The 12,431-nt window shown below is 43.3% G+C and overlaps 2 protein-coding genes across 2 annotated transcripts in view; one reads left to right on the forward strand and one right to left on the reverse strand.

Moving 5' to 3' along the window:
• Positions 1-365: 365 nt before the first annotated feature.
• On the forward strand, positions 366-3,629 carry LOC306956899 (purpurin; the record flags this gene model as incomplete). The annotated part of the gene is made up of 4 exons (XM_079548233.1): positions 366-482; positions 1,462-1,598; positions 2,936-3,048; positions 3,313-3,629. The coding sequence occupies 4 exons, from the start codon at positions 366-368 to the stop codon at positions 3,627-3,629; spliced, it is 684 nt and encodes a 227-aa protein (XP_079404359.1).
• Positions 3,630-10,004: 6,375 nt separating this feature from the next.
• Positions 10,005-12,431, reverse strand: part of IDUA (alpha-L-iduronidase) — a gene marked incomplete at both ends in the record, with an annotated part of 45,196 nt that continues 42,769 nt past the window's right edge. Inside the window, 2 exons of the mRNA XM_079548685.1 lie at positions 10,005-10,105; positions 12,035-12,135. Of these exons, the coding sequence (XP_079404811.1) occupies positions 10,005-10,105; positions 12,035-12,135 (202 nt within the window). The remainder of the gene's footprint in view (positions 10,106-12,034; positions 12,136-12,431) is intronic.

Here is a 12,431-nt window from a genome sequence, read left to right on the forward strand (position 1 = left end):
ACTGGTCATACTGAACACAGCTTTGCTGTTTTCAAAGTGATGGGCATACTCAGGAATAACGTCCTTCCACCCTACAATGCTATATTAGAATTCATCAGAACATTATTTTCTGCAATGCTACTACTGTCAAGCAAAATTATCTTGCAAAGCAATTGCCAATGGAGCTCAGATTTGCTGGAATCAGGCTCCACAATGACCCACGTTTCTCAGTGCAATAAACAGTACAGTACTGGAGTGTTGAAGAAAACTAGCTTCAAAACTAGCTAAAATTAGGAGCTATATATATAGTATCTGTAGGCATAGCACTAGCTATCCACATTTAGTGCATGAAATAAAACTCTGTCCATTTGCTTTTGTCTTGCAGAATGAAATACGCACAATACCTTTTCCTGGCATCAATCCTCTCCACGGTTGAATATAGCCTAGCTCAGACCTGTGCAGTGGACTCTTTCTCTGTGAAAGACAATTTTGATCCAAAAAGGGTAATTACGATTACTTCATCTTGGTAAATAGAGTATGTGTGAAGAAGCTTAGCTATGTGAACTCATTTTCCAACTTGGAGGTTGCTAAAAGGGCTCCTCACCAAGAAGTTAACTTCTTTCCCAACTCTGTCTCTCAAATGCTGCTTCTACAGTTTGCTTGCCTTGTTACTCCTTAACCTTCTGAGTGTTGTGGAAAAGCTGGCCCCACAAGTCAGGGATGTCACACTGTTACACCCAGCCTTCTATTAGCTGAAATTCAGCTCAGACCTCAATCGAATTTAACCCAGCTAAATTCAGCTTTCCCCAGTGTATCCATGGACAGTGTTAACTTCTGAGGACCTTTCTGCCTTTCACTGTCTTGCTTACACATTTTTTTTTATTTTACTAGATATTGCTTTTGCATTTCCAGGAACTCCATGTTTTTTTCTAAGAATTTTCCTCTTAGTCTCACTTCTCCCACACCACACCCTGCTGCTGGCCTGCCCCAGAACATCATTTCATCTCTGTATCATCTCCGGCTATGCAGGGTAGACTGTTGGCACTGTTAGAGACCTGCTTTGGCCCCTGACAGCCACCAGAGTGACTCCTGACAGGTTGCTTGTGTCTTTCTGGATGCATTTTGTTATTGGCATTTTAATCTTACATGGAAAAGCAGGGTGCTAAACAGTAACTAGAACTGTTCTGATTCACATCAGGCACTCCAGGGCAGAAGAAGCTTTCAGAGTTGGGTAGCTGTGTCAAGCATTTCTCAAATGATAGAGTAAATGCAGACGGAAATGCAGAGTTGTGAGACCCGCTTCTCAAGGCATGAGACAAGAGTTTACCACGCAGTGGAGCAGGACCTGCATGGGTTGTACCCACATGACTCACATTCACTTTGGGCAGGGCAATCGGTAGAAGTGCACGCTATTTACAGAAATGCTCTTGTGCTAATCTTGAAGTGGTGATTAATCTGTATAGTAATAATCTTTCACTTTAGTACGCAGGGAAATGGTATGCCTTGGCCAAGAAGGATCCAGAAGGCCTTTTCCTTCAGGATAACATCTCTGCTGAATACACTGTTGAGGAAGACGGCACAATGACAGCTTCTTCCAAGGGCCGGGTGAAGCTTTTTGGGTAAGCTTTCTTAACTTATAGTTCCAGCAGCTGCCATGAGGTACTCAGTGTGGGGACATGGATGGTGATCTGTCACTGCACACAATGCAAACGGGTTGTTTTTGTCCAAAAAGAAAGATTGATCAAGCCAGTACATTAATGGTTAGACTTCTGAGTCTGGGTTAGTTCTCACCCTGGTTGTGGTCTGGATGTATCAAAAATGACTGCATAACCTCCAGTTTCAATTATAAAGCCCAATCTTGAATATGGAACTATTAGGTAAATCCCAGACAAGAGAAAAGAGCTAGCAAGCCTGCAGGCAGATGAGAGCACAACAGTGCTGGTTTCACAGAAGATCAAGGGAAGGAAACAAGCGTAAGCAAGAATTGCTTTTGCTGATCATTCAACATAGCATTAAGCAGACTTCTGAGAAAAATGCTCAGTTAGCTCTTAGATACCACTGTGGTGCCTGAACAGACAGATGGAAAGAACCTTAAGAATTCTGCTTGTCAGTCATGGTTACTGTAAGGGATCACAATATATGTAGGGATTAAATAGCTTTCTGCATGTGGAGAAGACAGTCTGGGTCTTCCAGCAGGCCAGCGCTAGTTCTGTTCTGCATCAGCTACTGAATACTACCTAACTGCATGAATAATAGAGCAGAGTAGGTGGCTGCAGACCTTAGTTCTAACAGCATGGCACTCTAGCAAATCTGAAGGAAGCTTTGCAGGCATGCAGTTGGGTGGGAAGATTCCTGAAAGGACTCTTCAGAGACCAGGTGGGATATAAAGGCTGCCGGGAATTTCTTTCTGTAAAGGCAGCATAAGAAGAAAATACATCCCACAGAATGCAAATGGAGAGCCTTCCAGTGCTTCACAAATCCAGTAATGCTTGCCATACTGTGGGGAGGCACAAAGCAAAGGGGTGTGAATAAGGACCATTAGTGGAAAAGGATAAAGAAGACTGTCTGGGTAGTTACAAGGCTCCCATTGTCTGGGCAAAAGACTTTGACTGGTTTGGCCAGCAGAGGCTGTCTGTGCTTGTTTCTGTGCATGTAACAGGCATCCCTGTGCCAATAGACAAGGAAGGTGAAAGGAGAGGAGAGGTAGCTCCCAGCAGAGGGGTTGGATCCTGGCCTAGCCTCAGCATGGCAGCTCTGTAGATAGTGGGGCCAGAGCAGAGCAGCCAGGCAATCGGCATTAATGGACCCACATACTCGCTGCATTTAATAGCAGACTAGCTTTGCACTAGGGATGACTGTGTCTGAGGCTGTTGAGCTGAATCTGGCCTGGTGCTTGCCCAGTCCTCAGTGGGGTTCACCCAGAGTCTTACCATCAGTCCTGCGGGTCTCGTTGCAGGTTCTGGGTAATCTGTGCTGACATGGCTGCTCAGTACACAGTGCCAGACCCGACCACTCCAGCAAAGATGTACATGACGTACCAGGGCCTGGCGAGCTATCTGTCAAGTGGTGGTGAGTGCCTCTTCCTGCCTCCTCACTGTGCTGCCTAGAGCTTACCACTGCCTGGATTTGTGCATTTGTGACCACAACTCAGGCTGCACCATGTCTGCTCCAGTTCTTCACCTCACAGGTGGAGACGTGCTGGAGGTGGGAGACTCTCACTCCTGCAGGAGGCTGCCCAGCCCTTTGTAGAAGCGTGGCCTCTCTGTGCTGCACAGCCCAGTCCGCCATCAGTCTACCATGCCTACAGTAACAAACACATGCTCTGTGTTTCAGGGGACAACTACTGGGTGATTGACACCGACTATGATAACTACGCCATTACTTACGCCTGCCGCAGCCTGAAGGAGGACGGCTCCTGTGATGATGGCTACTCCCTGATCTTCTCTCGCAACCCCCGTGGCCTGCCCCCCGCCATCCAGCGCATCGTGCGCCAGAAGCAGGAGGAGATCTGCATGTCTGGCCAGTTCCAGCCTGTGCTGCAGTCAGGTACCTCAAGCCAACCCGCAGAGAAATGGCTGCACAGGCAGCTTGCAGGGGAGGTGACCGCATTTGCTGTCAGTGTGGCAGAGCTGCAGCAAGCCAAGCTGTAATCGTTTACGATGTTTTTAACTTCATAAGAAAACACTGCAAAAGGCAAGTCCACAGGAGGTAGAGACCCTGTTCCATGGCCTTAAGTTTCCCCTTGTGTGCTGACGCTGACATGTTACAAAGGGGAATCAGCTCCTCTGTGTCAAATAGGTTGGAGTGCAGCAACCTGATACTTGGAAATGGTTGGCTTGGCCACCTGAGTAACAGCATCTTACTTCATGTTTGTGCATCGTCCATGAGGAAAAGGAAGGAAACCTGCCTCCAGAGAGAAATGTGCTCCTCTCCTTAGCTCATTTTGTGTCCTAGGCTGTCTGAACAGCAGCAATGAGGGGCTTTGAGCAGCAGTTCTGGCTGTGTCTGCTGGCAGTGAGAGTTAGCAGCTGCTTCACACACACGCTAATGGAGCATATCTAGGGCCCGTTTTGAGGACATTTTTTTTCCTGGGGCCATGGAAGCTGATCTTCCAGCTCTTCCTGTGGTAAGCAGATTAATTTCTACAGCTACACTGGGTGCAAAAATGTCTCTTCTTGGTGGCCACCCTTTACACATAGCACGTTGCCTGGAGATAGGCCCTGACCTGATAAGCCAGACCGGAGGACCTGGGCTGGAGGCTGCCACTCTGATTCAAGTGCTCTGCAATGCCAGACAGGAAAAGGCAGAGCAAGCACTGGCATCACACCTGGTTATGGGGATGGTGGGGCATCCCTGCCCTTTGCCCCTTTATATTCATGGGATCGTGTTGATGTGTTCAGAGGGCTAAAAACTCAGTTGTCTGTGTCTAGCAAAAGTTGGGAGAACAGGTACAGAATGACACAGCCTGTCTTGTTCTGTGAATCAGCAGTAGTCTAGGAAGATGTTAACTCCAGTTTCACTAAAGGCTAAAAGGCTGATAGAGCACTTTGCACATTTACTTATCTGAGCTGAGATTTCTTTTCTTTCTTTGCAGGAGCCTGCTAAGAGTATATTTCTGATTCTACCCCTAAGCGCAGAAGCCAGACCTCTTGGTACTGAAGCTGCCACTCAGCTAATAAATCATAGTAGTGTGTTTTCTCTGAAAAACACATGAAAATGTTGGGGATTTTGTAAACTGTGTGCAGTACAGTAGTGGTATCTGAATTTTCAAGGTAATACCTAAAGTGGCATTTGTCAATAAAAGTTTTTAAAAAACCCATCTGTAACTGCTTTCTGTTGCACGCCACTGGAGAGCGGAAGCGGGGCAGCTCCCTGGGAAGGGAGGAGCGCAGGGTGGTCTGCCACAGCCCTTCATGGGGCCAGCAGGGCTTGATCGTTGCTGCCTGGTAATGTCCTAAAATTATTTCTGGAACAACTGAATAGAAAAATAATATTTCTGCGTTGACCCCAAATCTAGAGTGCAGTAAAGCAAATGCTCCTTTCAGTAGCACTGGGCCATTGCTTTAAGAGAGCAGGTACTTCTGTTTCTAATGACACAGGCAATAACACACTCTTCACTGACTTCTTATCCAGTCTCTGGTACCTGAGAGCTATAGAACACAAAGGTACACAACTGGCATGTTTTGTGGGCAACATTTTCATTGATAAAAGAACAAAAATAATATCTAGACAACTCCTTGTAGAAAAAGGGTAAACTGAGTCAGTATTTTTGACAATTTCCACATTCCTTAGTGCAATCAAATTCACTTAGAATGTTCCTATGAATAAAACTATCAGAACAGAACACACCCCACACTGTGCTGAACCCTGCAGTTTGCCAGCAATACGAGGAAGCACGTAAGACCAAGTTGAGCAGTTCTCACTCCTGAGCCTTGCATTAGGTCTGTGGTACCGGGATGAAATAGAGAAATGCCTCAGAGCATCACATCACAAAACAGCTTCTGCGACATGCAGTGTCTTTCTTACTGTATCCATGAACACTATCCACTGTATCTGCAGGAGAAGCATGTAAAACACTAACTAAATACATTTCCCCAGGGCCAGACTCACGATCCTCAGGATGCAGGGATGTCTCTCAGGCTTTCTTTTCTCAGGAAGCACTCTAAAGCCTCTCAGCAGAGAAACTATGGTACTAAGGTGTTCTTGCTTTTCTGGCCTACATTAGCCTACTTCAAGGGGACAAGGTGTTGTCAGCAACTGCGAGACCCCCCCACGTTCTGGCCTGGTTTTAGGTCAGTACTGTACGAGGCAATGCAACAACAAGGTGGTGAACAACCTAAAGTTAAGGTCAGAAGCAGAAGAGCAGCACGCAATGCAAAAGCAAAACCACACAGATAAGAGACTACTGAGTGTTAAAAGATTCCAGTCTTTTGAGCTGGACTAAGTGCAAGGTTAGTGAATCGATTTAATGTTCACCACTTGTTCACCAGTTCCATGAAGAAGTATTGGGGTGGAGTTCTGTGAACTTTGGACTTGTATTACAGCTGATTAGACAACACAAGCCCCTAGATGAAGGAGCCTAACCTTTGGCCAAGACATTCAGACCAGACTACCAGACACCGAGAGGTGAGATTTTAAATTGTCTGCAATTATAACATACAAATTGGCTGGGCATTCTAGCAAGCACAATCCAGATGCAGGGCCAAGCACATCCTTACCGCACTAGGCACAGTCTGTAAGAGTTAGACAGTAAAATCCCTTCCCAGTCACAAAAGATTGTGCCTCCAGGAAGGCAAGTGGGACTCTGGGAGATTACACCGCAGAGTTACACGTGTCCCAGGAGCCTGCCTTGTCCTGAGAAAACACATTCCCATCAAGATCACATTCAGGACCTTACTGTATGATCTGATGAGTTAATAAACAGATAGAAGTGATCTAATTAGCTCATGTCCATTTCTCCACTGACTTCTCAGACTGTGACAGGCTAAGTAAAGTCAGTTAGGTAGTAACAAGTGTATTCTGCTCTGAGCCAAAGTACTCTCGCTCTACTGGGTTCAGCATCTGATGTTCAGTGTAAGTCTAGGGCAGACACACTTCTGCTTGCTGTTTCAGCAGGCTAATGGAAACCAGTCTATTATTCCTGGTTCTAAGTGTGTCTACAGGTCCCAAGTCCTCCTGTTCTGCACAAACTTTCCACTAACAAGAGCATAGAAAAAACTGTTTACAAATGAAAAGGACTGTTGTTTTGTCCTCAGAAGGTCTTTTGGTGCTGGCAGAAAGGCTGAGATTGTACAACAGCAGGAGGAACACTGCAAGGATCTTGTCCTTCAGATGCCAGTGTACCTCCTCACACCAAGGACACTCAAGTCCTGAGATCCAATGGTAGAATATCATAACATGTTAAACCAGTTTTCCTCTGGGCATAAAGAAAAAACAAGCCTGTAGCTGAGAAACCTATGTGTCTAAAGCCCTACTTCAGCCTCGACATACTTTTTTTTGGTCACACTTCCTCCATGCTTCAGTTCTGTATAAGGTTGGAACTCGCACCAGTCAGGCTCCTATACCTTGAGAACAGTGGCAGTGCTTCACAATTAACCACTAACATAAGAGTACTGAGCAGCTACCAGAGCACAGTGATTGCACCTTGTTTTAGCAGGATTCATACCTGCTAAAACAGAGATATTTTATTGTGCAGCACAAAAGATGGTAACAAATCCAGTATATACACAATTAAACAATATAAAATATCACCTTGATTTTTCCTTTGTATTCATTTTAACAAACAGTTGCAAAACAATCTCAGAAGCTTTTGCCTCTTGAAAAGCACACCATCTTATCTTGAGGTTGCAGTTAGATTTTCTTATTTCTATTGCTTAGCCAGAAGAAGACTTATCTGAGAACTCTGCAGTGCTGCTTTGGCTCAGAAGCTACAAAAACCACCGAGCACCTGCTACTCTCCACTTACCATTTATGCACATCCAGCACTTATGAAACCTTAAAGCACTGGGAAAGCTGACCGCTGTCCCAGTAAAGGAGGAGATGGTAGAAACGAACGATTAAGCAAGCAATGTTGGAAGCCCTATGAAACAGTCAGTGGCAAACAGTCATAGAAAACTCAAGTTTCAAGTTGTAAGTAGCAGATTTTGTAGTCACTGAAATACAGAAAAGACCAGAGCAGCAAGTTCATACCTTGCTGGAAACAAATTCTAGTCTAGAAACTTTCTATCCTCTATTACAGATTTTTGGATTTGCTCATTGCTTAAAGGAGTAAGTTTATACTAAAGCAACAAAGAAGAAGTAGAAAAACAGATAAATCTTGCTGAGTATGTAAAACTTGTTTCTGAACAGTTAGTGCACCATTTTTGGTCAGCTGTTTTCCATGCACAGTTGCCAGTGCCAGTGAATACTTGAAAAAGCACCATCCACACTTTGGATGATTAATGTAGGAGACCTAAAAGAGGTTGCTGGTGACTTCAAAGTGGCTGAAGTTGGTCCTGACAGAATAGATTCTACCTACATCTACAATATTCTTAGGTCTGCTTTTGCAAATATTATTTTTATAACTATTGTATAGTCCTTGAATTGAAAACTACTACTACATGCAGTAGCTGCCCACGCAGGGAAATCATAGTAAGACTACATAAATATGGCATCCTAACTGTCCTCTCATGCTTTTATATTATTCCCATTTCAGATGCACTATTCATACTTAAATGTGTCTTAAATGTGTCTCAGTGGTTCCACCTCATACTGGCAAACTCTGTATCTTATCTAGTGGATCTACTTATCTTCATTTTTGGATTCTTCACTTGGATGTAGTTGTAACAATGTTAAAATGTATTTTTACTATCCCCATTCTGGTAGGACTTCTCACTGACGCTTTTCTGAAACTGGTATAATTACCAACTAAGAAGACTCTGATGTTTTTTTTCTTGTTGTGTACAAGTCTTTACAAGTAAGGAATTGGCAGATTTGGATGTAACAATCACTCCTCAGGCAAACTTCAGTGAGGTAAGAAATATTTCACCTGAATTCTGAGGTCAAATTTTTTAAGGCTAGCTTTTAGTATAAGCACTTGAACAAATAACTAGAAAGTGTCATTGAATACTGACATTCTGTATGTTTCTTTCCCATGTTGTAAATATGCAGCCATTTTAGACAGTTCAGCTATCTCCTACTGTGCAAACTTTTTTTTTTTTTTTGTCTGCGTTTCATCAAAAATGCAAGCTTTGTTGTGAGGCTGGTGAGGTGTCTGATGTCAGCAAAGAGAGCAGCAGGGGAGATGTTTGTGTGACAAAGTTGCTCCTCTAATGGAAAACATTCCAGCTGTTTTCACTGGCAATATCTTTCCCTCTACAAGCATTTTAAAGGCACTGCTCAAACTGTGCTGCTGTGAAGAGGGGTGAGTAAAAAAAACACCCCTGCAATTTCAAGGAACTTTGTTGTTGCATAAAGTGTTTGGCATTTGCAAGGACAGCCAGAGGTGTTCCGTAGCTCATTATCTGGAGCAATAACACACTTAAGCATGTGGTTTCTGAAATATGGAGACTCAAACTGCTCTTGATTAGTTTCCTAGCTGGTTGTCAGCTGTAGCCCTCTGTTAAATGTAACTGTGCGTTAAGCTATAACACAAAAGGCTTTAACCAGCATTTTAACTTTCCTGGGAATCCAAAGCCAAGTCTCAGCTCCTTTACAATCTAAGCATGAAACTCCAGAAGGGAAGCATGCTGGGGAGAGATGTATCTGAAGGGCTGTATAAAGCGAGATTAGGTAAGAGTGGAATGGAGAGGAAGAGACACTTTTGGAGCTAGAATCTTCACCCTAAAGAGGCAGTAACTCATGGGTCTGTACAAACACAAAGACCTCCACAAAGGCAAGGAGGTGACTTAAGCAAAGGCAGCGAGCAGCGGGCGCAATGTAGTCTACAGGCAGGAACTCTCTTTGTGAGAGGGAGAAGAACCTCATGCACCTAAGAAGAGTGGAAGTGCTCTGAAACAACCCTCAGGAGCATGTATGTTTAACTGATGGGAAAGACAGGACCTTTCACTTCATGATCTATATGTGCAAGTCTGGTTGCCATCTGCTCTTCTATCACTCTTTATGTCAAGATACAGTCAGGCAGCTGAAGCAGGCAGCTCACTCTCAGACAGGTCCTCCTTGTGCCTTTACTGCCATCCTCACCCATATAGTAAAGCGATGGCATTGCTCCTGCTGCAGTTTGTGACCTTCATGAATATTTGTCTGTTCTGTGTATCAGATTGGTGTACAATAGCAAACAATAATTTCTAGTTGCCAAACTGAACGCAGTCCTATAGCTGTTGTCAGCAGTGGTTTTTTGATAACACTGTCTTTGATCTCTGAAGAGTTAATAGAGGCAGTTGCTTCTGACTTGCGTTCCTAACTTGCTTCATCAGGTCCTTTCTATACTCCCCCCGTAGACTGGGAGGAGTTTACTTTTCTGGGGAGTTGTCATCTGCAGGAGGAATACATCACTCAGTCAACAAACCAGGCACCACTCTTCAGAGTCACTTGAGAGCTTCAACATACTCCACAGGAACAGAGGACAGGCCTGCCTTTCCCCAGTAGTCAATGGCATGCACCCTGTAAAAGCCGGAGACTGAGCTTCCTGCAAATGAAAAGGTTAGAAATGGTAAATGTGAAAGGCTGATACATGTGGTGCTTGGAGGATGTGGAGCAGGCAATGCCCTGATAAAATGTGGGTTTCTGGGAAGTAGTTAATTCTGTTGTGCACGCTACATAAGTGTGCCTGTACCTGCCTAACTAAAAAGGCATATGAAATCCTCAGCGCCAAATGCTCTTATTTTCATTAGCATCGAGCACCTCCTCTCTTGTTATTAGGACTTGTGAGCACAGTCACGGGACTGCCTTCCCAGCAGCCCTTCTAAAGAAGGCTAGGATATCTCTAGAAATTTTCCTTTTTTCTGACTTGAATTCTGCCTATTGTTGTGTGCTGGGACAGGTTATATGCGGACAGGACCAACAAAGGAGAACGACGATTATGCAAGCTGACTGAAAATCCTGTTCGACTCCAGTAGTGGGACGGCTTTCTCCAAAGGTATGTGAGTTGCTATTCTGCAGCTCTACTAGCTTTCATCCTTTATCTAGCTTAAAGAAGACAGCCTTCACTAGCAAGGACTTCAACTTCACAAACAATATGTTTTTTGTAATCTATTTACTTGACTTAAATCTAAGCTTTAGTATTTTTTCCTTTCCTTAAGAAAAAAAAGAAAGGGTGGAAATGATGAGTGAGAAATAAGTATCTAGCAAAAAAACAAAGCTGCAAAGATGTGGGAATTTTTTCAAGAAGTCTTTTTTTTTAAACAAACAAGTAAATATGGCACATTCTCCAGATGAGCAGCACTAGATGATAATTGATTCTAATCTCAGAAATTTGCCTTAGCCATAATTTACAATTTTTTCTAACCTGGGCAGCCTTCCTGTTGCAATAATACATCATGGCTCTGAACTTTATTGTGTGCCCACTGTTGATGCTACGTCTTTCTTGGGCTAGAATGAGCTTTTGTTTTTGGCAAAAGCTTCTCTGGCTTGCAGTTCATTAGTATCACTTTCAGACAAGAGATCAGTTGACACAGATGAACTTCCTTCTAATGTGAAATATCTAAAACTTAGGCAGCTAGTTGAATCTAAAAATAAAGCTGTAGGAAAGAGCAAAGAGATGCATCTCACTTTGGTTAGGTATTCACATGTTAGAACAAACTACCTGACAGAAGAACATCTTTAGTTCTTAAAAAGTGAGAACCTCAATAGTTTGTCAAACCATAAAGGGTGTAAGCGCAGGACTGATGACCAGGTGAAGAGCAAAGTGCAAACTTCCTCTGTTGCAGCTAAGAACACGATAAATGCATGTATAAATAAACTATTCCTCAAAAGGTGGATGTGAACTCATACTTATCTGTGTGTTGAACTGAAGTACTTGGGCAGCTTAACACCTCAAAACTCAATGGTACAAAACAAGTGTTACAAAGCTGTTTGCTCCTATCACCCTGTGCCAAGAGGACTGAATAAACTGTATTTGCCACACTCTTAAGGCCACTGGAATTGAGCCTAGACCTCAGACTTTTCTTGCTTTGAGCCTGCTACCAACACAATCAGCACAATGCCAAACTCTGGTCATGTGGAGAAAGTTTTTTTGTTCTCATTTTTGTATGCCTCTACATCAGCTAGGAATAGAGACAAAGAAGTTGCTTTGCCTTCCAGACAGCACACCAGGCCTATGTCCGGGTGACCTCGGTTTCTGTGAGAAAGAATTTACTCATGGTAACGTTCTTAGTAATGTCCTCATAACTGCTGGTCATTTTTTTTTTTCCAATAAATGCTTGTTTTGACAATAAGGCTTTTACAAAGTACTTAGTCCTACTGAAAAAGATATACTCTTTTTGTGATGGGAAGATGTACACTAACAAATTACATATTTTTGGTACTTATTAATTGAGTTTTCAGACATTTACTACTATTGACTACTATAGACATGCTATTAACGTGACAGATAATACTATGTACAGTCTGACTTTACCTGGACTGTAGACATACAGAGTGAATATTGTGTCTTTGGCATTAATACGGTTGTAGACTTTTCCATTTGGTGAGAACTCAACTTCAAATGTCTTTATACACCTAGAAAAGAGAACTAGACAAGTCACTAAACATAACTTACAATACAATAAATTATCAAATCTCAATCACAGAGACGAAGCTGACACATCTAGACTGGCTATGTCAGTGCTTCCTAAGGAAAATTGCGTCTGTCTTGGACTTCTGATAGTTCATCTACACAGAGTTGCTACTCTAGTACAGCTTGCTGGAGTAAGAAATATAAAGTTTTCTATTCCAGCCTACACCCATTATGGATGATTCCACCTAGGCACTTACTGCTAATATAGCAACTTTCATCATGGATCTTTCTATCTGCT

The sequence above is a fragment of the Tetrao urogallus genome (assembly GCF_951394365.1).
Source record: "Tetrao urogallus genome assembly, chromosome: Z".
In the NCBI taxonomy this organism is placed as follows: domain Eukaryota; kingdom Metazoa; phylum Chordata; class Aves; order Galliformes; family Phasianidae; genus Tetrao; species Tetrao urogallus.